Source organism: Hyperoodon ampullatus, assembly GCF_949752795.1.
Source record: "Hyperoodon ampullatus genome assembly, chromosome: 8".
Classification (NCBI taxonomy): Eukaryota; Metazoa; Chordata; class Mammalia; order Artiodactyla; family Ziphiidae; genus Hyperoodon; species Hyperoodon ampullatus.
The window spans coordinates 115,192,667-115,218,482 of NC_136921.1; the positions used below are offsets into that span (position 1 = coordinate 115,192,667).

A 25,816-nucleotide genomic window follows, 5' to 3' on the forward strand; every position below is an offset into this window, starting at 1 on the left:
ATGTATTAAAAAAAAGAATTTCTTAAATTGACCAAAATAATATGAAAACCCCAAAAGATAAAATGACAAAGGGCAAAAAGTGCCACTTTATACATAGGAAAATAAATTTATTCCACTAATGTTAAACCTCATTTTCAATAAAATGCACATAACCAAACAGATTTAATAAACACCATATATGTGTGTGTGTGTGTGTGTATATACACACACACACACACACACACAAAGGAAGAAGAGGAAATAGAACTATATAAGAGTTACATTATTGTATCTCACTGTAGTTAAGTTAGTATCAATTTGAAATGTATTCTCATAAGCCTTAGAGAAACCACAAGGAAAATAAAACAAGTATAGTGAAAACAGTCATTAAAGGAATTAAAATGCCACACTGTAAAGATTCACTTAATGCAGAAGAAAGCAGTGAGAAATAGGGAACAAAAAAAAGATGTGAAACATAGAAAACAAAAAGTAAGATGCAAACATAATCTAACTATATCAATAAAAACATTAAATGTCAGTGGATTAAACAATCCAATTAAAAGGCAAAGATAGGCAGGATGAAAAACAAGATCTAGCTATATTCTTTTGACTTCAGACATACTTTAGATTCAGAGATACAAATAGATTAAATGTAAGAGGAAGGAAAAACATATTATGCAAATAGTAACCATAAGAAAGTTGGAGAGGCTATGTATCAGACAAAATAGACTGTAAAACAAAACCAAAAGTTACTAGAGATGAAGAGAGACATTTTATAATGACAAAAGGGACAGTCCGTTAGGAAGACATAACAATTATAAACAACTATGTACCTAAAAACAGAGATCCAAAATATATAAAAGAAAACCTAACAGAATGGAGAAATAGAAAGTTCAACAATAATAGTCACAGCCTTCAATACCCGCCTTTCAATAATGGATAGAAAAACTAGGCAAATGATCATGAAGAAAATAGAAGAATTGAATGACACTATAACCAAGTAGATAAAATAGACATCTTTAGAACACTCCACCCAACAACAGCAGAATTCATCTTCTTCCCAAGTGTACGTCGAACATACTTCAGGATAGACCATGTGGTAGGCCGTTAAAATCATCAATAAAGTTGAAAGGGTTGAAATCATTCTCTGACCACAGTGGAATGAAATTAGAAAGTAAAATCAGTGAACTTTGTGAAATTCACAAATATATGGAAATTAAATAACTTACTACTAAATGATCAATGGATCTGAAAAGAAATCATGGGACTTCCCTGGTGGTCCAGTGGTTAAGAATTGGTCTTGCAATGCAGGGGATGCCAGTTCGATCCCTGGTTGGGGAACTAAGATCCCACGTGCTGTGGGGCAACTAAGCCCACACGCTACAACTAGAGAGTCCACGTGCCACAAGTAGGGAGCCCGTGTGCTGCCACTACTGAGCCCGTGCACTCTGGAGCCCGTGTGCCACAACTAGAGAGCCCATGTGCCGCAACTAATGAGCCCGCATGCTCTGGAGCCCATGCGCCACAACTAGAGAGAAGCCTCTGTGTCAGAAGTAGAGAGAAGCCCACACACCGCAACAAAGAGCCCGCATGCTGCAACTAAGACCCGACACAGCCAAAAAATAAATAAACAAATAAATATTTAAAAAAATAAAAGAAATCACAAGGGAAATTAGAAAATACTTTGAGATGAATAAAAATGAAGAAACAGCATGCCAAAGCATTTAGGATTCAGCTAAAGCAGTACACAGAGAGAAATTTATATTTGTAAATGCCTACATTGAAAAAAAAAGGAAAGATCTCAAAATCAACAACTTACCCTTCCACCTTAAGACACTGGAAAAAGAGGACAAACTCAAATAGAAGGAAGGAAATAATAAAGATTAGCACATAAATTAATGAAATAGAGAATAGAAAAACAATAGAGAAAATCAATAAAGGCAGTTAGTCCCTTGAAAATATCATCCAAATTGATAAGACTTTAGCTGGACTGACAAAGCAAAAAAGGGAGAAGACTAAAAATACTAAAATCAGAAATGAAAGAGGAATATTACTACCAACTGTACAGAAGTGAAAAGAATTATAGGCAAATATTACAGACAACTGTATGCCAACAAGTTAGATAATGTAGGTGAAATGGACACATTCCTAGAAAGACACAAACTAACAAAACTGTTTTGAGAAGAAATAGAAAATCTGAAAAGACCTATAACAAGTAAATAGATTGAATTAGTAAATAAAAAAATCTACATCAGGGAAAAGCTTAGGTAAAACTGGTGAATTCTACCAAACATTTAAAGACGAATTAATAGCAGTTCTTCACAAAGTCTTCCAAAAAATAGGGAAGGAGGGGTTCCTTCTCAGCTCAGGCTATGAAGTCAATGTTACCCTGGTAAGAAAACCAAACACAGCGCAAGAAAACTACAAACCAGTTCTCTTGCGAATATAGATGGATAAATCATCAACGAAATACTCTAATTGAATCCAGCAATATATAAAAGGGGTCATATACCATGGCCAAGTGGGATTTATCTTAGAAATGCAAGGTGTATTTAACATCAAAAATAAAATAATATAATACACCACATCAATAGAATAAAGGGTGAACACCACATCTCAACAGACACAGAACAATTATTTTATAAAATTCAACACCCCTTCATGATGAAAACAATCAATATGCTAGGAATAGAAGGTAACTTCCTAATCTTGCAAAGGATCTCTATGGAAAAGCCCCAGCTAACATCATACTTACTGGTTAAAGACTAGATGCTTTCCCCCTAAGATTAGGAACAAGACAAGATGTCCAATTTTTGCCACTTCTATTCAAAATGGTACTGGAGGTTCTACACAAAGCGGTTAGTCAAGCAAACGCATTAAAAGGCATCCAGATTGGAAAGGAAGAACTCAGCCTCCATCTCCCCACAATAATTAACAATTAGCTATCCATTCATGAAAACAGCTCTGGGAGAGCTCCGGAGTCCACTTGAGAAAATTTAGTGATACAGTGGAACCAAAAACCTGAGAATAACTGCAAGAAAAAGAAGGAAGAAGACAGCTTCATTTTGACTGCATTATCCCTTCCCCCAAGTTGGGATTGCTCAGTGCCATGAGGGAACTTCCCAGATAGGAAGAGTTCCCCTGGCCAGGAAAGGAAGAATGGAGGAAGTGACCAGTTTCCCCAAGACTTTCAGAGCACCACACGAAGCTCCCACCCAGATTGGCAAAACTGAAGTGTATTGAAATGGCTAGGAACCAGGAAGAAAAGCAGGGGGTACCAGTGGCAGCCATGCAGTGGGAGTGAGTGTGGTTCTCAGTGACCTGCTCTGCAGAAAAACTTAGCAGATTTCACCACCGTGGACCCCTGCATGTTTCAGCAACCTTTGCCCTATATGTATTCACGTTCACTGATGCCAGAAGCCCAGTCCTTCCTTGCTTCGTTTCCCCACTCTCCTCCCCTGCACTTGGGGAGCCTGGGAACTGGACGGGCAGCAAGCAGCCCTCTGTGGCTGTGTGAGTGCAAGACAGCAGCCTCCACCTCCACAGCTGACCCCGCCACAATGTGCTTCCTTGCAGCTAGCGCCTCCAGCTGTGCCTTTCCACACTGCAGGCCTCCACTGCAATGTGCAGGCTGGGAGCGGGTATCCTGGCAGCCACAGGAGAGCACTCCGGCTGCCAGCCTCCACAGCTACATGTTGGTCTGGATCAGGTCCTGTCTTCTGTCACTAGCCCGCACTGCTACATTGACCTGCCGCCAGCCACTTGTGCTATGCACTTACACACCCCTGGCCCAACCCCTGTCACCAGCCTCCATTACACTGTGCATGGCTTGTGGGGCTGGGAAATGTGCAGCTACCGCAGAGCTATGGTAGGAATCCCACAGCTACTAGTGAGCTTATAGTTGGTCCCAGCCCTTGCTGCTTGCCTTGGCCCCTACCACTGTCTGTGTGTCTGCAACTGGCAGGCACTGTATAGGGACTTGCAGTTGGCCCTCAAAGCTGAGGATGTGCATATCATTGGCTCTGGCCACCATCTCTGCCTATCCTATCTAGCCACTTGACCCCAAGTGATACTATGGACCCCAGTACCCCTTGCGGCCACTATGGACCCTCAGCAGTACTCACCATGGAACACACAGTTGCTGATGATGTAGACCCTAGCAGCCTGAGCCAAAAGACATTATGCCCCACCGGACCTGGTGCCACCATATGCGCCTGCTCTTGGTGCCCTGCGCTACTGACCGAGGGCCACAGCGCACTCCAGCATGCCCCCACCCCTAGGTGAAAGTCTTCCCTTACCCATAAAGTCTGGAAAAGGTGACTGCTTCTTCAAATGTGCAGACATGCAAAGCTGTAGGAATCATGAAGAATCAGGGAAACATGACTCCACCAAAAGAACCTCCAGTAACGCCCGAAGAACTAAAGATCCTGAATTTCCTAACAAGGAATTCACAATAACTGTTCCAAAGACTCCTAGCTACAAAAGAACACAGATAAACAATTTAATGATATCAGGAAGACAACACAAGGCCAAAATGAGTAGTTTAATGAAGAGATAGAAGCTGTAAAAAAAGAACCAAACACATTTTGGAGCTGAAGAATGAAATGGCAGAACTGAAGAATTCAACACAGAGCTTTAACAGCAGACGACCAAATAGAAGAATCAGTGAGCTTGAAGGCAGATCAATCGAAAATATCCAATGTGAGGAACAAAAAGAAAAAAAGAACGAAAAGGAATGAAGAAAGCTGGTGGGACTTACATGACACCATTAAGAGAAACAATGTGTAGGCATCATTGGAATCCCAGGAGAAGAAGAGAGGAGTAGAAGGCTTATGTAAAGGAAATAGTGGCTGAGAACCTCCCAAACCAGGGGAGAGATTTGGACATCCAAGTTCATGAAGCTCATAGGTTACCCTAAAATTTCAGTCCAAAATGATCTTGTCCAATACCCATTATAATAAAACTGTCTAAAATCAAAGACAGAGAATTTGAAAAGCAGCAAGAGAAAAAAAAATCATAGAAGGAAACCCCCATAAGGCTATCAGTGGATTTCTGAACAGAGACCTTGCAGTCCAGGAGAAAAGGGGATGATATGTTTGAAGTGCTGAAGGGAAGAAACTGCCAAGAATACTATACCCCACAAAGTTGCCCTTCAGAAATGAAGGCAAGAAAAAGACTTTCCCATGGGCTTCCCTGGTGGCGCAGTGGTTGAGAGTCCGCCTGCCGATGTGGGGGATGCGGGTTTGTGCCCTGGTCTGGGAAGTTCCCACATGCCGCTGAGCGGCTATGCCCGTGAGCCATGGCCGCTGAGCCTGCGCATCCGGAGCCTGTGCTCCACAACGGGAGAGGCCACAGCAGTGAGAGGCCCACGTACCGCAAAAAAAAAAAAAAAGACTTTCCCTATGCACGTGGCTCCTGTCCCTCCCCCTGTCCCGCAGGCATTCTTCTCACCATTAAAGTGAAGTGTGCATTCATTGTAACAGTGATTTGGCTTTGATGGGTTATCTGAAGCATTCTTCAGTCTCCTTGCCACACAAATTATATGAAAAAGTATTCGCCAAAATGACCAACACAAAGGGGCACCTGCTACACGTTCTCTAGGCCTTTTAGAAAACATGGAGTTGTTCTTTTGGCCACATACATGCGAATCTACAAGAAAGGTGATATTGTAGATATCAAGGGAATGGACACTGTTCAAAAAGGAATGCCCCACAAGTGTTACCACGGCAAAACTGGGAGAGTCTACAGTGTTAACCCAGCATGCTGTTGGCATCATTGTATACAAACAAGGGCAAGATTCTTGCCAAGAGAATTAATGAGCGTATCAAGCATATTAAGCACTCTAAGAGCCGAGATACCTTCCTGAAACGGGTGAAGGAAAATGATCAGAAAAAGAAGGAAGCCAAAGAGAAAGGTACTTGGGTTCAACTGAAGTGCCAGCCTGCTCCACCCAGAGAAGCACACTTTGTGAGAACCAATGGAAAGGAGCCTGAACTGTTGGAGCCCATTCCCTATGAATTCATGGCATGATGGGTGTAAAGAAAATAAAAGACCTGGACTGTAAAAAAAAAGACTTTCCCTAACACATAAAAGCTGAGGGAGTTTATCACCACTAGACCTGCCTACAAGAAATGCCTAAAGGAGGGCTTCCCTGGTGGCGCAGTGGTTGAGAGTCTGCCTGCCGATGCAGGGGACACAGGTTCGTGCCCCGGTCCAGGAAGATCCCACATGCCGCGGAGCGGCTGGGCCCGTGAGCCATGGCTGCTGAGCCTGCGCGTCTGGAGCCTGTGCTCCGCAACGGGAGAGGCCACAACAGTGAGAGGCCCGCGTACCGCAAAAAAAAAAAAAAAAAAAGAAATGCCTAAAGGAGTTCTTCAAGCTGAAATGAAAGGACACTGGTTGGTAACATGGAAATATATGAACATATACAACACACTGGCAAAAGTAAGCATAGAGTCAGATTCACAATACTGAATACAGAATACTGTAATATGGTGGCATGTTAACTACCTAACTCTAGTATAAAGGTTGAAGGAGAAAAGTCTTAAAAAAGAGCCATAGCTACCACAGGTGATCAATGGATACACAGTAGAAAAAGATGTAAATTGTGGCATCAAATATATGAAAAAAAGGGAGGGAATAAAAGATGAGAGGTTCTGTGTGCAATAGAAGTTAAATTGTTAGGAGTGCAGAATAGACTGTTATATCTCTAAGATGTCTTAATGTAAGCCTCATGGTAACCACAAAACAAAACGTTCAGTAGATTCACAAACAGGAGAAGGGAATCAACGGATATCACAATGGAAAATCAGCAGTTCACAAAGAACAGCAGCAAAAGAGAAGGAAAGGTACAAGGGAACTCCAGTAAGCCAGAAAACAGTTAATGAGATGGCGTTAATAAGTCCTTACCTATCAGTAATTACTCTAAGTGTTAAAGGATTGATGTCTCCAATCAAAACACATAGAGTGGCTAGATGGATTAAAAACTAGAACCCTGGTATATGCTTCCTACAAGAGACTCACTTCAGTTTTAAGGAAACATACACTCAAAGTGAAGGGATGGAAAAAGATCTTCCTTGCCAGTGGGAACCAAAAGAGAGCAGGAGTAGCTCTACTTGTATCAGACAAAGTAGACTTTAACCTGAAAACAGTAGCAAAAGACAGAGAAGGTCATTAGACAATAATAAAGTGGTCAATTCATCAAAAATATAACAATCACAAATATATTCACACCCAACATCAGAGCATCTAAATATATTAAGCAGATATTAACAGATCTGAAGGGAAAAATAGACAGCAATACAATAATGGTGAAAGACTTCAATACCCCACTTTCAACAATGGATAGATCATCCAGACGGAAAATCAAGGAAACATGGAACTTGAACCCTATGTTAGACCAATCTAACATATACAGAACATCCTATCCAACAGCAGCACGGTACACATTCTTCTCAAGTGTTCAGGAAACATTTTCCAGGATAGATCTTACGATAGGTCACAAACAAGTGTTAGCAAATTTAAGAAGATTGAAGTCATACCCAGTATCTTTTCGGACCACAGTGGTATGAAACTACAAAGCAATAACAGGAGGAAAGCTGGAAAATTCACAAATATGTGGATATTAAATAAATACTCCTGAACAACCAGTGTGTCAAAGAATGGGATGCTGCAAAAGCAGATCTAAGAGGGAAGTTTACAGCAATAAATGCCTACATTAAGACAAAAGAAAGATATCAAATAACCTAATTTTTTACCTCAAGGAACTGGAAGAAGAACAAACTATCCCCAAAGTAGGCAGAAATAAAAAGCCAAGCAGAAATAAATGAAATAACATCCATAAAAACAATAGAGATGCTTAACAAAACTGAGCTGCTTTTTTTTTTTAATAAAATTGAGACGCTTTTAGCTAGAGTACCTAAGGAAAAAGAGAGAAGATTCAAATAAATAAATTCAGAAATGAAAGAGGAGACATTACAACTGAACGACAGACATAGAAAGGATCATGAGACCATGAACAATTCTACATCAACAAATTGGATAACCTAGGAAAAAACAGATAAATTCCTAGAACATGCAACCTACCATGACTGAATCACGAAGAGATAGAAAATCTGAACAGGAGAAGGTTGACTCGGTAATTTAAAACATCCCAGCAAAGAAAAGTCCAGGAAGAGATGGCTTCACAGGTGAATTCTATCAAATAAAGGAGAATTAATACTAATCCTTCTCAAATCTTCCCAAAAATTGAAGAGGAGGGAACACTTGCAAACTCATTTTACAAGGCCAGCATTACTGTGACACCAAAACCAGACAAGGACACTACAAAAAAGGAAATTACTTACCAATATCACTGATGAATATTGGATGCAAAAATTCTCAACAAAGTATTGGCAAACTGAATTCAACAATACACTAGAAAATCATATACCATGATCAAGTGGGGTTTGTACCAGGGATGCAGGGATAGTTCAGTATCCACAAATCAATCAGTGTGATATACCACATTAACAAAATGAAAGGTAAAAATCATATGATCATCTCAATAGATGCAGAAAAAGCATTTGACAAAATCCAATATCTATTCATGACAAAAACTCAGCAAACTGGGTACAGGGGGAACATACTGCAACATAATAAAGGTCACATAAGACAATCCCACAGCTAACTTTATACTTAACAGTGAAAAGCCAAAGGCTTTTTCTCTAAGATCAGGAACAAGAGAAGGATGCCCACTCTTGCCACTTTTATTCAGCATAATACTGGAAGTCCTAGCCAGAGCAAGACAAGAAAAAGCAATAAAAGGCATCCAAATGGGAAAGGAAGAAGTAAAACTGTCTCTACTTGCAGCTGACATAATATTGTATATAGAAAACCCCACAGACTCTACCAAAAAATGGTTATAACTGATAAATAAATTCACTGAAGTTGCAAGATACAAAATCAATGTACAAAAAATCAGCTGTGTTTCTACACACTTAGAAAAACAAGCAGAAAAAGAAATCAAGAAAACAGTCCCATTTATAGTTGCATCAAAAAGAATAAAATAGGGACTTCCCTGGCAGTCCAGTGGTTGACTCTGAGCTTCCAGTGCAGAGGGTGCGGGTTCAATCCTTGGTCAGGGAACTGAGATCCTGCATGACACGTGGCGTGGCCAAAAAAATAAATAAATAAAATACCTAGGAATAAATTTAACCAAGAAGGCAAAAGACTTGTACACTGAAAACTATTAACACATCGATGAAAAAAATTGAAGAAGACACAAATAAAGGCAAAGATATTCCATTCCTATAGATGGGAAGAATTAATATTGTTAAAATGTCCATACTACCCAGTGCAGTCTATGGATTCAGTGCAATCCTATCAAGATTCCAGTGGCATTTTTTCACAGAAATAGAACAAACAATCCTGAAATTTGTATGGATCCATAAAAGACAAAGATAGACAAAGCAATCTTGAGAAAGAACAAAGCTGGAGGCATCAAGCTTCCTGAGTTCAAACTATATTGTAAGCTATAGTAATCCAAACAGTATGGTATGTATGAATGTATGTATGTATGTATGTATGTATGTATGTATGTATGTATGTATGTATTTATGGCTGTGTTGGGTCTTCGTTGCTGCATGTGGGCTTTCTCTAGTTGCGGCGAGCGGGGGCTACTCTTCATTGCGGTGCGCAGGCTTCTCATTGCCATGGTTTCTCTTGCTTCTGAGCGCAGGCTCTAGGCACGAGGCTCTAGAGGGCAGGCTCCGTAGTTGTGGTGCACAGGCTTCGTTGCTCTGCGGCATGTGGGATCTTCCCAGACCAGGGATCGAACCAGTGTCCTCTGCATTGGCAGGCGGTTTCTTAACCACTGAGCCACCAGGGAAGTCCCAACAGTATGGTATTGGCATAAAAACAGACACGTAGATCAGTGGAGCAGAATAGAGAACCCAGAAAGAAACCCACACGTATATGGTCAATTAATTTAAGACAAAAGTGTCAAGAATATAATGGATAAACGATAGTCTCTTCCATAAAACTGGTCAGGCCACATGTAAAAGAATGAAGCTGGATCACTATCTACCCAAAAATCAACTCAAAACAGATTAAAGACTTGAACATAAGACCTGAAACTACAAAACTCCTAGAAGAAAAACATAAGGAGTAAGCTCCTTGATATTGGTCTTGGCAATTTTTTTTGATCTGACATCAAAAACAAAGGCAACAAATGCAAAAATACATAAGAGGGACTACATCAGACCAAAAAGCCTCTACACAGGGACTTCCCTGGTGGTCCAGTGGTTAAGACTTTGCCTTCCAATGCAGAGAGTGCGGATTCGATCCCTGGTCAGGGAGCTAGGGTCCCACATGCCTCACAGCCAAAAAACCAAAACATAAAACAGAAGTAATATTGTAGCAAATTCAATAAAGACCTTAAAATAAAAAAAAAAATCTTTTAAAAAATCAATAAAAACTTTCTGCACAGTGATGGAAGCCATCAACAAAATACGTACCAATCATAGATCTGGTAAGGGGTTAATCTCCAAATTATATAAAGAAATCTTACAACTCAATAGCAAAAAGATCACAAACAATCTGATTAAAACATGGGCAGAGGAACTGAATAAATGTTTTTCCAAAGAAGACATACAGGTGGCCAATAGGTACATGAAAAGACACCCAACATCATTAGTCATGGGGGACATTCATATCAAAACCACAATGAGATATCACCTCACACCTGTTAGAATGGCTGTCATAAAAAGTAAACAAGAGATGAGTGTTGGCAAGGGTGTGGAGAAAAGGGAACCCTTGTGCACTCCTTGTGTACTGTTTCCTTCTTCATTCATCTGTCAGTGGACCCTTGAGTTGCCTCCACATTTTAGCTATTGTGCATCATGCTGCTATGAACTTGGGTATACAAATTTCTCTTCAAGACCTTGCTGTCAATTCTACAGCACATTTTTTGTTTGTTTACTATTACTATAAGTTTATTAAGATAGTTTATTGACTCTCTCTTGGCATTAAATTTCTTTCCCCCCCTTTTCATTGCCTTTTTATCACACTGCTTCTCACCCCACCCTCCCACCTCTGCTGTACCCCCAACCGCTCCAGTGAGGATGCTGCCTCTCTGGGCTGTTGTGGCCCTGATGCCAACATGTAACGCGTGCCTCCACCTCAGGCCAACTCTCCAGATAGATGTGTGATTAGTTGTGTAGATCATTTAACTTAGGGGGTGGCCACCTTTTTCTGTAAAGGGCCAGATTGTAAATATTTTAGGCTTTGTGGGCCACGTGGCTTCTGTTGTAGCTGCTCGCCTCTGCCATCGTAGCGGAAAGTAGCCAGAGACCAGACTAACTGTGTGGACACGGCTGTGCTCCAGTAAGATGTTAGTCACAAAAACAGGTGAAGGGCTGGATTGGGCCTTCAGCCATAGTCTGTGGACTCCTGATTTAAGTCAAAGAGATTTTGTATGCTTTTTGTTTAATCTCAGCTCAGAAGGTAGCAGGCTTTAGTTACTGCAGCCCAGGAAAAGTGAGAGGAGAAAGGTTTTGAGCCTAGACAGCTGGGGAAGCCTGTTAGGTAGATGGCCCCTATTCCAGCCGCCTTGGGCTCATCCATTCTCAGCCACAGGGCGGGCAAGGACTAGTTCTCCATGAGGAACATACTCAGGAGGTAACAGTTGCCCACGTCTTTATCTGGTGTGTCCTCAAATCACACGGCACCCTATCGACCATGTGTCTAGCGTCTCTAAACTGGACGCCCTAACATCTGCCCTGCATGCCTGTGCTGTGCACTCCTCGTTCTGGACAGTCCAGTCCCGAGTCACCTTGCCTTGGCTCACGTGTACCCTGGCACGCGCGCCTCCCCCCTCAGGAGGAGTTCTTCTGCTCAGGCATACGTTTCAAATCTAAACCAACCAATCCAGAGCTCACATCCCAACCACCTCCTTTTTTGGACTCTCACCCTCCTGCCCACTACCCACCTGCACTGATCCCCCAGGACCAAGTCGTAGACAGCTAGGGACAGCCCGTGCCGAAGCGCCACTGAGCTCTTCCCTATGGCCAGTGCTAAACTGCTTGCACTGCCTTACACACCCCTTCCCCCAGAGACCACAGGGAAGCGAAGGCTCTTGCTACAGCCCTCCGCAACCCTCCAGCACCTCCTGACCAACGCTAGCGCTTCCCTGTGCCGTCCTGCTTAGGGCGCTACGGCCCTCAGCTCGGAGACCGAGACCAATAAACTGTCTTTTTCTTTTTTTTTTTTCTTTTTTTTTGCGGTACACGGGCCTCGCTGCTGTGGCCTCTCCCGTTGCGGAGGCTCCGGACACGCAGGCTGAGCGGCCATGGCTCACGGGCCCAGCCACTCCGCGGCATGTGGGATCTTCCCGGACCGGGGCACGAACCTGTGTCCCCTGCATCGGCAGGCGGACTCTCAACTGCTGCGCCACCAGGGAAGCCCAGTAAACTGTCTTTTTCAATAGCAGTTGTTTCCTGATCTGTTGGCCTTCACATCCCTCAAGTTTTCTGTTACGCACTCTGTTTTATAGCAGGGCTGTTTAGTTTGTACTCTGGTCTCAGACCAAGAGTGGCATAAGAGGTGAGTTGGCCTTGCGCTGCAGGATTACCCTGCCCCTTTCTTCATATGCGTGGCAGCTCTCTCCCCCAGCATAGGCCCACCCATTGTTCCAGGCTGACTCCAGCCCACCTCTTATTCTAGGAGCCGCCCGATCCTCTGTTGCCACCTCTCCGTGCAGCTGTGTGGAGCCCCCCAGTTTAACATCCAGTTCTGTATTATTATATCCTGTATGGTTTCTTTCAGGGATGTTGCTTATTTTCCCAGCTACACTGCTGGGTCTTCTTGGGGACCAGGCTGTCCAGGGCCAGGGACACAAAGCGCTGTAAGGGAAAGATGGAAGCTTTGACCTCTCCATGGCGTCACCTCTTGTTAGCTTTGTGGCCTTGGGTTTAGTGCTGATCCTTTCTGAGGTTTGGTTTCCTTATCTGTGAAATGAGGATGAATGGAAATAGTCCTGTATATATATATTGGTATCTGGGTCTGGTGTGCCCTCCCCGTGGATGTTCACTTTCCCTGAGTGCCTTTGGCTTGGACACCAGCAGATTGACAATGGCCAATCCCATGATTTAGAAAAAGCCCAGGTTTCCCGATTCAAATTATATACTGATGTTATACAGGGAAATAAGAAACACTATTACCAGTCTTAAGATTACAGGTGTTTTATGAGGAATGCTTTTTTTTTTTGCATTAAATAAGTAGTGTGACCACATTTTAAAAGTTTCCATATTAGAGAAAAGTAATCACCCATAGTCTTTCTACCATAATTCAGTTACTATTAGCATTTTGATTTTTTCTTATTTGTGCATTTTCTCACTTAATTTATTTTAACTTAAGTGTTCTGATCATGAATTACTTGTAATTATTTTAACGATTTTCATATCCTGCTTTCCTACTTAACATAGTTTTTTTGGACTGTGTACTTTTAAAAATATGGAAGCAATATTTTTATTTTTGATCAATCATAAAACTTATTTTTCTACCCTGGTATATTTCATATCTACTGAAATAATATAGTGGTATGAGTTAAGAGTATCATTGTGCACTGGCTATGCATGGAATTGGCATGAAGATCCTATTTGTACTGAAATAGCAACTTCAATAAATTCCTAATCTTTGTACACTTAAAAACGAATTTAAAAATAAAATGTGACTGTAAAGAAGATGTAGCTTTAATAACATCTGCAGTTAGAAGAAACAGGTCAGATAGTTTGATTTAATCATATCTTATTTTAAAATTGAAGGTCCATTTTAGCTTCTTACCTTCTGAAAGAAAAGCTCAACATCTTGGGCAAGTTGGGGTGTCTACTAAGCTGTGCGGGTTCTGTCGTGCTGATTATCCACTCCCCGAAATCTGAGAGTGTGACCACTCAGGCCGAGCTGGAGGAGAAGCTGACCAACCCAGGTAACTCAGAGCCGTGGTGCCAGAGAGCCTGCCGCCTGCGGCGCGGTTCTCCCGGCTGGAGCTGTACCCTCTGCCCCGCTGTGGTCTGTCCTCCAGACCCTTGGTTCCTCTTTGCTCACCACTGTCCGCTGCTGCCCCCGGGGCTGCCCTGCTGCCCTGGCCCCTTTGCTGCCTTCTGGGACCCAGACCTTGTGCATGGATGCCGTCCCCCGCCCCGCATCTGTGCGCCCATTCTGCGGGGTCGTCCCCAGGCCGCTCCTCTCAGGACCACCATGTGTCCAGGCCTCCATGCTTCCCTCTGAAGTGAAGCTCTCAGAGAGCCGAGATCTGATTTAATTCATCTTTAGAACCCCTGCAGAGCCCTGTACTTTATTTTTTGGGGGGGTATCTACTTTTGACATAATTTTTTTTTCATAACTGCAATCACCACCACCCCTTCCCCTTGATGAGAGAAAACCCAAAGTTCTGTACACTCAGGCCCAGCTGCTTTTTCTTTTCCTTTTTTAAAAAAAAAATTTATTTATTTATGTATTTATGGCTGTGTTGGGTCTTCGTTTCTGTGCAAGGGCTTTCTCTAGTTGCGGCAAGCGGGGGCCACTCTTCATCGCGGTGCGCGGGCCTCTCACTGTCGCGGCCTCTCTTGTTGTGGAGCACAGGCTCCAGATGCGCAGGCTCAGTAGTTGTGGCTCACGGGGCCAGTTGCTCCGCGGCATGTGGGATCTTCCCAGACCAGGGCTCGAAACCGTGTCCCCTGCATTGGCAGGCGGACTCTCAACCACTGTGCCACCAGGGAAGCGCCCCCAGCTGCTTTTTCTGAAATAAAGCCTGCGCACTTCCATTCAAGCTACTTCTGATTTTTCCACAAACACAGCCCACGCTTCGGCAGTATTTTACGTTTGCGCGTGTTGCCCTCTGCCCTCCACTACCCCTTGCCCAGTTTATAGGTCAGGCTCCCAGGCAGCTTTCAGCTGTAGTGTCTTCCTGAATCTTCCCCTGCAGCAGAGCTCCATAGTCTTTTTCTTATCCTTGAGGAAAAGGGGCTCCCACCACCTGCTTGCTGATACACATGTCCAGGCTGTTCCCAGCCCTCAGGCCCAGTGCCTGGCACCCCCTTTACAATCTGGAAATGAAATTCATGGAAAATACAACTCCTTGTACATATAGTAGCAGTCAACATAATGCCCTAAGAACAGTACTTTGGAATAAAATAGAATGCTCAGGTACAACTATAGGAGAAGACATATTAAAGCCAGCAGACCCCACACCGTGTGTGCTGAGAATCTGGCAGGTGCAAAACAGACCGACGTGGAGGTGTTGTGTTATTGACTCAAACACTAAGGATTTTGCCATCAGCAATGGGATCTTCTTTTTTTTTTTTGGCTATGCCAGGTGGCCTGCCGGATCTCAGTTCCCTGACCAGAGATTGAACCTGGGCCCCACCAGTGAAAGCCCGGAATCCTAACCACTAGACCACCAGGGAACTCCCAACAATGGGATCTTCTGAAATGGAAAATAACTCTTGAAGTTCTGAAAAATTCAACGTATATTAAATCCTTGCCAAATTACTCTGTTTTACACATAAAACAGGTTCTAGGCTCTGATTATTATAAACATTTTCCACTTTCCTGTCCAAGGTGACATTCCGAAGTTGTCAGGAGAACAGGATGATTTTTCATTGTGTGGGACCGTCTGCACATCCCAGGACCCCTGGCCTCTGCCCACTGTGTGCAGCCCCCAGTCGCTGCAACAGCCAGGAACACCCCTACAGCTTCCCTGCGTGTCCTTTGAGACCCCGCGTGACTCCCTTTCTCTCCCACCCCACACGCAGGAGCACTCTCTGCCTAGAGTTTGTTGAGTTGACCATCTTGTGAAATGGTTTTAAAAGAATTCTCAGGAGTTCCCTGACAGTCCAGTGGTTGGAACTCTGCACTTCTGCTGCGGGGGCATGGCTTCGATCCCTGGTAGGGGAAGTTCTGCGTGCCGTGCAGTGTGGCCGAAAACAAAATCTCAAAGCATCTGTGTTGACTTTTTTATTTTTATTTTATTTTTATTTATTTATTTATTTATTTTTTTGCGGTACGCGGGCCTCTCACTCTTGTGGCCTCTCCCGTTGTGGAGCACAGGCTCCGGACGCACAGGCTCAACGGCCATGGCTCACGGGCCTAGCCGCTCCATGGCATGTGGGATCCTCCCGGACCGGGGCACGAACCCGTGTCCCCTGCATTGGCAGGAGGACTCTCAACAACTGCGCCACCAGGGAAGCCCGTGTTGACTTTTATTGTTATAAAAATGTTACTAATAGGGCTTCCCTGGTGGCGCAGTGGTTGAGAGTCCGCCTGCCGATGCAAGGGACACAGGTTCGTGCCTCGGTCTGGGAAGATCCCACGTGCCGCGGAGCTGCTGGGCCCGTGAGCCATGGCCGCTGAGCCTGCGCGTCCGGAGCCTGTGCTCCGCAACGGGAGAGGCCACAACAGTGAGAGGCCCGCGTACTGCAAAAAAAAAAAAAAAAAAAAAAGTTACTAATAGAAGACTTATTTACTGACATGTAATATATAGGAGCTATAGATGTTTGAATGGTGAAAGCGATGATGGGAATAACTTTTGTGGAACGAGCTCAGGGGCTGTGGTAAAGCGCATCCGGAGCGGTAGGGTGTCCCGGTGACAGCGGCGGAGCGCGTGGCGAGGGCTACTCTGCTTTGCCCCGGGGTCACCATGCGCCCTCTCCTTTCCAGTGTTCGTAGGCTATCTGTGCATCGTGCTTCTCATGCTGCTGCTGCTCATCTTCTGGATCGCGCCGGCCCACGGGCCCACCAACATCATGGTCTACATCAGCATCTGCTCCTTGCTGGGGAGCTTCACCGTGCCTTCCACTAAGGGCATCGGGCTGGCAGCCCAAGACATCTTCCACAACAATCCGTCTAGTCGGCGTGCCCTCTGCCTGTGCCTGGTGCTCCTGGCCGTGCTTGGCTGCAGCATCATCGTCCAGTTCAGGTACATCAACAAGGCCCTCGAGTGCTTCGACTCCTCTGTGTTTGGGGCCATCTACTACGTTGTGTTCACCACACTGGTCTTGCTGGCCTCGGCCATCCTCTTCCGGGAGTGGAGCAACGTGGGCCTGGTGGACTTCCTGGGCATGGCCTGCGGCTTCACCACGGTCTCCGTTGGGATTGTCCTTATACAGGTGTTCAAAGAGTTCAACTTCAACCTTGGCGAGATGAACAAGTCTAATATGAAAACAGACTAGGCTGTAATGGGGGGTTGGGTGGCTTGAGGAACAGGAAATGGATGTGGCTTCTGGTCCTGATCTGTTGTGAAGTAGAGACCGTCAGTCGCTGGTGTTGGAGTTGCCTGTATATGAACGGATGGGCTGGTGGAGGGTGAGGATGCGTCGCTCTGCACTGGGGTGGGGGCCCAGGCTTCTGTGCTCTGGAGCTGCTCAGTGGTTGCCTGGGTGTCATCTCTCTCTGAGGAGAGGAATCCTACGTTCATTGCCATTAACCTGGAAGCTTTCATGAATACTCTTTGCTTTTAAAACACGTCATCATTATTTAAATAAAATGGGCCTTTTCTGATTAGTCTTTGCAGGGGAACAGATATTCTTCCTTAGAAGCTTACTTTGGAAATGGGAGAAATTGTTGTCTTCAAATCTGACTCTACAGTAAATGTGTCTGTAGTTTTGTTATTTTGCATTAAGCATGTATACCATTCAGGTGTCGGATCCAAATCAGAGGCATATACATTTAATGGGTTTTAATCCTCTGATGTGTTGACTCTCCCACCCACAACTCCTAGACATTTTAATTGCAAACAGAGAGAGAAGAGTGAATGGAAATGATATACTGTTCCATTTGCAGGATGATTTTCAATAGCTCAAATCAATTTCAGTGCCTTTATTACTTGAACTATTCACTTAATTTGACTATTACTGTGTGTATGTTCTCTTAGATTAGAATAATGCAGCCTCCTTGATTATACTTTAATATTTCACTCTTCAAAACATAAATGTTCAAAGCAGTTAGAAATTATAGTATATTCATTCACTGGAAGAGAGTCAAGATTAAGGGCACTTTGGAGTAAATGAACCCTTTCAGCATGTAGTTATTGTCCAATTAAAGACAATTGACTTAAGTAGCATGAGGTATATTATTTGCATTCAGTCTAATGTAACTGGGATCCAGTATTAAATATATCCATGTTCTCTTTCAGCAAGCATTGTGGCCATTAAGAAGAAATAAATTATTTAACTTGATAATAAGGCTGTTAAATGAGAGAGTAACTGTTCAATAGCACATATGAGTTCCCTGTGATTCAGGAACAAGTTAAAGGACACAATTAAGCTTAGGCTGTATTCTACAAACTGGAACACACACAGTTTTCAAAAGAATTTCTAGCAAAAATGAAAACAATTTGTAGCCATCTCCCTGTTGTTTGAGAGCACCCTACAATTCCTCACCCAAACTTCTGATATGCAAAATAGCCATTAATTATTCCAGTATTTGGATCAAAGAGGTCATTTGGCTATCTGTAGTAACCTTGCATGTGTATTAAATGGGAACAAAGTACAGAGTGATGCAGATGTTCATCAAGATATCATGTACTTCATTTGCAGTGGTTCTCCCACCCCTGCACCATGCGGCATGACGGATCTTAGTTCCCTGACCAGGGATCGAACCAGTGCCCGCTGCAGTGGAAGCTTGGAGTCTTAACCACTGGACCACCAGGGAAGTCCCATGTGTACTGTTTTATCTAAATAGGAAGCTATGCCAAGTTGAAAGATGGGATTGGGTAAGGTAGATTTGGTGATACCCAATTAAGTAATACCCAATTAAAATTACTAAGGAATGTCAATAGGAAAAAAAAAAGTGTTTTTTCAGACAAAAAGAACATTTCTAAAGACCTAAGGAATAGTTACCTAAAGTGTTGAACAAAGAGACTAAATAAAATGAGGATAGTTTAACATAGAGAAAAAAACACCTTTATGAATTAAAAGTACATGTGATGATCATGGGTTGTCAAGTGATCTGTGAACTAACAGCAGCAAGAATATTTAAAAATTTTTAAAAATCTTATAGTAACTGATAGTTAATAAATGCTCAAAAAATCCATTACTCTTTTTATCAGCTCGTGAAGGTTTGTTTTTTATCATCAGTATTTTTGGGAATGCAGGCCTTAATTTATTGAACTGAACTTTCTGAAAGTATAATGCAGGAGTATAAATATACTTTTAGGCATAACAATCATTTCTAGGTAAGGAGTATGAGATATTCAAATACATGTGGTTATACAAGTATAATGAGAAAGTCCATGTGTCATATGGAAATTACCATTTTTTTGTTTACAGTTTACATGTGAAGCTTAGTTTATTTAAATTCATCTATTGATGTTCCTGATTACAGTTAATCCATGATTATTCCATAGATACTTAGAGGTGATATTTTCTGGATTATCTCCCTATGATTTTTTTAGAGTAAAATAGAATCTCAAAGTATTAATCGTTTATCTCCTCTTGAAGGTGATAAGTCCCAGAACAGTTAGACTCTCCCAGGTTTACATCTGTTCAGCAAATCACCTTGGTAGGATACACAACTTCCCTTCCAGTGGAACCCAGTTCATATCATCCATTGTATTCCAAAAGTGTGACTCTAGCCTGGAAGTAATTGACATGACCAGCAGTCTAACAGCCTAATTTTCAAGTTTAACATAGAGCGTTTAACATCTGACTTATAGTATTTATTTTACAAATTCATGTTTTTATCATTTGGAATTACAAAAAAAGATTTAAAAAGTAAAGCTTTGAAGGGTAGGGCCCAGAATGGGGATAGGTCTTATATTGGTCTTTCCAAAAGTAAATACATATAAAACATTTTTATTATTATAGTATTCTTTGGGTTTTCTCTTCAATTAAAGCAAGGCTTCTCTAAAATCATATGTTCGTGATCACAACTTGCAGGCTTACTCTGGATAGATACTTAAATAGGCCATTTCTCTCCTGTCTTACTTGGACAATGCCTTTTTTTCTCATCTGAATCTTTGCATTTAAAAAGATTGCTTCCTGTTCTGCTCAGTGATCAAGTGTAGGGCCTATTAAGGATTCTGACCCAAACCCAGCACGCAGACCACCCTGGGTGTTTTGCTCTTCTGCAGGACTCTTTCAACTCTGCAAAGAAGGATCCGGAGAGGGCAGTGTGCTCCCTGCCACATGGGGAGCAAGAACTGCCCACGGCTGGACCTTCAGGGGGAATCATCACTCAGATGTTATTATGGTCTTTTCACATGAGAAAATTAGTGAAATACACTTGGCTGCTCTTGGTTCAGCAATAAGAAATATTCTTTCAAGTCCTACTTCTCAGGCCAATTTGATTTATGCAGTTTTATTTCCAGAGGTTCATTGCAGCTGTAGTAGCTTGGTCTTCGGGTTTTTCTTTGGGTTTCACGTCTGATAGAAGAGATCACTGTTGAAGTATGCAGTCACCTCTCACCTTCCTTCTTCCTCGACTGCTCAGCTGTTTGTAAATACCACGCTCCCTTCTAGAGGCCAGTTCCTAGACATCCATAAAGTGCTCGAGATGCACTGTCTACACGCGTGGATGAGCCCACGGAGACTGAGGTGTTGATCACAGGCCGCTGTCGTGCTGCCTAATTCTTGTTGGGAGATGACACCTCTCCTTTCTAAGCTGCTCAGCTAACCCAGAAGAGCAGTCTACAGAGCTATGCCCGTCACTCTTCTTTGATGCCTACTTGATCCTGACTTAGACTTCCTGGGACAGAGTAGGAACTTGGAAAGAGAAGAAGCTTTAGTTTAGATCTGTTTGTGACTGTCTGATTGGCTTCAGTGGTCTGAAGAAGTTGTCCTTAACTGTGTCTGACACCACGGAAGTAGTTCACCTATCAAGCAGGATTAGATGGAATCTTGGTGTTCCACCTTCTCAGGGACCAAAAACATAACATGAACTCCTTAGCATTGACCTTCCTCCCAAGGACATATCTGTGTTAGTTTTTCATATGTTTTACTCATATTCATAGCTAGAGGTCTGTTAGCTTGAGTTAGGAAGAGAAAAGATCAGTTTGCACACCAGTCACACCATAAAACAGTTTATCATATAAAATACCTCAACTATATGTATTCCTCACTTCCACCTCATAGTTGAACTGGTGATGAATTTTAAGGTGATTTTTCACATCTGGCCAGATTCTTATACCTCCATCATATACTTGAAAAGATTAAGAATTTTAGGAATGGGAACAAGAATTTGGCCCAATATCTACTCATTTATTTTCGTACACATTTCTCACATGCTATTAAATGCAACAAAGAATTATATTTTAAGAAAATGTAACTTTGTGTTACATCAAAAATATAGTGTCTAGTGAAAAGTTGATATTCAGTAGAACAATGATCATGTAAATAAACATCTATTTCAAATGTACCCAATGTGATAAAAAGCATAGTCTAGGGCCCAGTGCATGAGCCGGGGAGGATTTATTTGTTCTTTTCTCTGTTTCTCCTTGAATTGTGCAACTATAGGTGAGTCACTTAACCTTTCTGTGCCTCAGTTTCTCTACCTCTAAACGGCGGGATGGGTCTCCAAATCTGTGTTAGAGCACTCACATGTTTAGTTTGTGCTGGTAGCCTCAGACCAGAGCGCATGTGCAGGACTCCTTTGGAGCAATGCACCATGCATCCTGTCTGCTCAGGACCATGCTGTAGACACACAGCTTTGAGCACTGAGTAAGCAAAGGAAGCACTGGGTGTAAAGTTTGCATATGATTCCATGAAGCTTTAATTTTCTTTTTTTGTTTGTTTTAAAAGGCAGGGTTTTATATTTTCTGTTGTAAAATATGGAAATTAAGCAAGGACTTTAAAAACCTGCACTGAGAGATCACATTCTGATGGTGTGATGAGCTTCTCTGACATTCTGCAAAGGTTTATGTTCTGCAGAAGAATCAATGACTTGTGAACCAGATTGATTCTGTTGCGTTGAATTTGTAATGAATGATGCTGAACTTCCTGCTTCCAAGCGGCTCAACCCTGACCATGAACTACCTGACAGCAGGTAAATGTCAGGAACTCCCAAACCACTAGTGCCAAAGGGTCACATTGAAAAGTACAGAATATTTCTTTTATTTGTCAGACTATAATAATTTGCTCCCCCCTGTCATGTCAGTGTTTCTGCAGTTTGGAAAAATTTAAGGGTACTGTTTTTCAGTAGCATTCCTGAGTGTTTTTGCCTTTTTAAATGATAACTATTACTTTCTTGTAAAATGGAATATAATTGTGAAAGAGAGGAAGAAGACTAGATAAAAAAATGTAAAATGTTGATTGGTTGCATAAAATTTTTTTCATGTAAATGTATCAGGGAAGCTTCCAATTAGCACACACACCCATTTGTCAATGACTAAGACTTGCTTATATTTTGCTTTATAGAAGTAGTCATAGCATGTTGTAATTGCCTTATGTAAATAAAAATGCTATTTATTAAGTTTTCCAATAATATTTATTAATCTGTATGTGTTTTAAAATAAAATAACTTATTTCTAGCTGAACACTCGTTGCTTTTTTGCCCTTTACATGAAATGCTTGTGTGGTCTCAGGTTCCATTATCATCCTAATTCCTCAATCAAATTCTTCCCATTTTCTTTGTAGAAACAAATAGCCCAGGTCTCCATCACAATGTAGAAAATGTCCACCCGAGCATATCTTAGGGAGCAAATCCATGATGTGTGAAGGATTCACCATCCAGTGATTACCTTCTGATATAATGAAATGATGGTATTAAAGAATACCAGCTATATTTTAATAACTTTTACATGTTTTTGAGGTGTATAACATTTTTTTTTTTTTTTTTTTTTTTTTTGTGGTACGCGGGCCTCTCACTGTTGTGGCCTCTCCCGTTGCGGAGCACAGGCTCCGGACGCGCAGGCTCAGCAGCCATGGCTCACGGGCCCAGCCGCTCCGCGGCATATGGGATCCTCCCAGACCGGGGCACGAACCCGTATCCCCTGCATCGGCAGGCGGACTCTCAACCACTGCGCCACCAGGGAGGCCCATAACATGTTTTAAACACATGGAAATATGAGAATCAGAACACATTTTAATACTCCAAGTGTCATGAGAAATCTTGTCATTAGTCTTTATTAGTGTCCTATAAGTAATTTTATTAAATGAAAAAAATATTTTATTTGAGCAAAAATATTTTTCCTTAGGCTCTATCCAAAAAGATTTGATGACTCACATTTTGATCAAAGTATACCTGTATAGAAGTCAGGAACAAACATTTTAAGAAACCACTAAATGTTTCTATGGATAACCCTTTCCACACAGGTTTTTGGGGTCATGAAATGTATAAGGGCCAAATTCTACAAAAACCTGCCTGGGTTGGTTACTATTAACTGTGAGTTGTAGCTGCTAGCCAAGCACAATACTGTTGAACCTGAGCTCTACATCTGGTTTTGAGGAGTATAGAAAATCAGGCATGCTCCCTACCCTTTCCTTCCTTTGTTGATGAGTCATGTCCCTGTCAGGTAGCCCTTAGGCATGACATTGTCAGCATTTTTTTTTTTTTTTTTGAGGTACGCAGGCCTCTCACTGTTGTGGCCTCTCCCGCTGCGGAGCACAGGCTCCGGACGCGCAGGCTCAGCAGCCATGGCTCACGGGCCCAGCCGCTCCGCGGCATGTGGGATCTTCCCGGACCGGGGCACGAACCCGCGTCCCCTGCATCGGCAGGTGGACTCTCAACCACTGCGCCACCAGGGAAGCCCAGCATCTTTGATGTAATATTAATCATACCATATTTTGAACCTCATATGGTAGGTAGTTTCAAAAAGGCTTTTTGTGTTGGAGAGCTGAGGCACAGTCAAGAAATAAAGAGAAATGAAAAGATACCTCTATCTATGTTAGCAGTTCAGAGAAGATAGGTATTAATTCCAGCTGAAGAAATTTGGAAGAATTGGGATTGGAATTGCACCATGGCAAGCAAGATAGGAGAGATGCCCATCAAGTAACAAACACAACAAATCCATGTAAAATAGCTGGGATAGCAGGCTGGAAGGTGGAGGAAAGGTCAAACTAGGTCATCTGTTAATAAAATGGAATCTTTTTATTTTGGGTGAAGATGTCTGGAGGGTCTCAGTGTCCCCCTTTACCCTAATTTGGCATTCTTATTCACTGGATTGGTTTTCTATTGCTGCTCTGACACATTACCACAAACTTTGTGGTTTACAACTACACAAACTTATTATCTTAGAGCTGCGGGGGTTAGAAGTCCAACACAAGTTTACCTGGACTAAAGTCAAGGTGTCGGCAGGATTACATTCCTTGTGGAGGCTCTAGGGGAGTGTCTTTTCTCCGCCGTTTTCAGTTTCTAGAGGCCTTGCACATTCTTTGGCTTGTTCCCCTTTCTCCATCTTCAAAGCCAACAATGTTGCCTTTCTCTGACTTTCCTCCCATTGTCATATCTCATTCTCTGACTCTGACACTCCTGCTTCCCTCTTACAAGGACCCCTGTGATTATTTTGGGCCCACTTGGACTACCCAGAATTATCTTAAGATCCTTAATCACACCTGCAAAGTCCCTTTTGCCTGTTAGGTAACATAGTCACAGGTTCTGAGGATTAAGACTGTGGACATCTTTGGGGGACCATAATTCTGCCTACCAGATTCACTCACCATTTCGTCAACTGAGGCAATTATTAAAAGCCAACTCCTGGCTTTTAATAAATATCCCTAGTGTTACATCCAAATTCATTTCAAGTTATTACTGTCTTTTTCAGAGAGCTCTCCCCTCTCGCTCCAACATTTTTGGAAAATGCCCTACTACACGTGTAGATCACCTAAGGCTAATACTAAACCTTTTAAATGCCAGAGAATGTCACTATTCACTTTGGAAGGAAAAAGGGCAGATTTACTGATGGGGGTTGAGCTAAAGAAAAAAAACATTATCTGTAATGCTGTTGTCATGTTTCTGGCTGGCATCTGGTAACAAAACCAAAACAGAGGAGAGTAATTGGAGAACAATTTATACATGAGAAAACAATTTGATTTAGTAATACATGATTTAAAAAAATACTATTTTAATAAGAAGTCTTGCCTATACTTCTATAACAGTGACAAAAAGTAGATTTTAACAGTTTTAATTGCTTTGACATGCAATAAACTGCATATATATATACAGTTTGGTGTTTTGATGTATGTCCTATGACGAAAGCATCACCATGAGCAAAACAGTGAACATACCTATCACTCTCGAAGTTTCTTTTTACTCCATTGTAATCCCTCTGCCCTCCTTGACCTCTCCACTCCCAACCATTCATCTGCTTTCTGTTGCTACATATTACCAACCATTTCCTAGCATTTTATATAAATGTAATCATTTAGTATATACTCTTTCTTTGGTCTGGCTTCTTTCACTTATCATAATTATTTTGACATTCTGCCATGTTATAGCATGTATCAATAGTTCATTCCCTTTTTTTGCTCAGTAGTATTCCATTATATGGACATACCATAGTTGTTTATCCATTCATCTGCTGATGGACATTTGGATTGTTTCTATTTTTTCGTTATTATAAATAAAGCCACTATTGAATGTTCATTTACATTCACATTACATTCATTTACATTATAGCTTTTAATGGTATATGCTTTCATTTCTCTCGGGTAAAAATACCCAGGAGTTGAATAGCTGGGTCATATGGTTGTTCTATGCTTAAGTTTTTAAGAAACTGCCAAACTGTTTTACAAGGAGGTTGTACCATTTTACAATCCTACCAGCAGGGTATGAAAAAGCATTCAACTTTTAAAAGTTTAAAAACATCTACGATCAATGCTTGAACACTTCCGGTATATAAGATGTGCAACATCATGTGCTGGAGAAG

At 42.1% G+C, this 25,816-nt stretch overlaps 1 protein-coding gene and 1 pseudogene across 2 annotated transcripts in view; both read left to right on the top strand.

The window, feature by feature from the left end:
- NIPA1 (NIPA magnesium transporter 1) overlaps positions 1-17,186 on the top strand; it is a gene marked incomplete at its 3' end in the record, with an annotated part of 39,331 nt that extends 22,145 nt beyond the window's left edge. The window contains exons 4-5 of the mRNA XM_079709859.1: positions 13,782-13,942; positions 16,675-17,186. Of these exons, the coding sequence (XP_079565985.1) occupies positions 13,782-13,942; positions 16,675-17,186 (673 nt within the window). The remainder of the gene's footprint in view (positions 1-13,781; positions 13,943-16,674) is intronic.
- Positions 3,390-6,050, top strand: LOC307056953 (annotated as a pseudogene). The gene is made up of 2 exons: positions 3,390-3,847; positions 5,557-6,050. The product of its transcript is annotated as an uncharacterized misc_RNA (transcript).
- Positions 17,187-25,816: the final 8,630 nt, after the last annotated feature.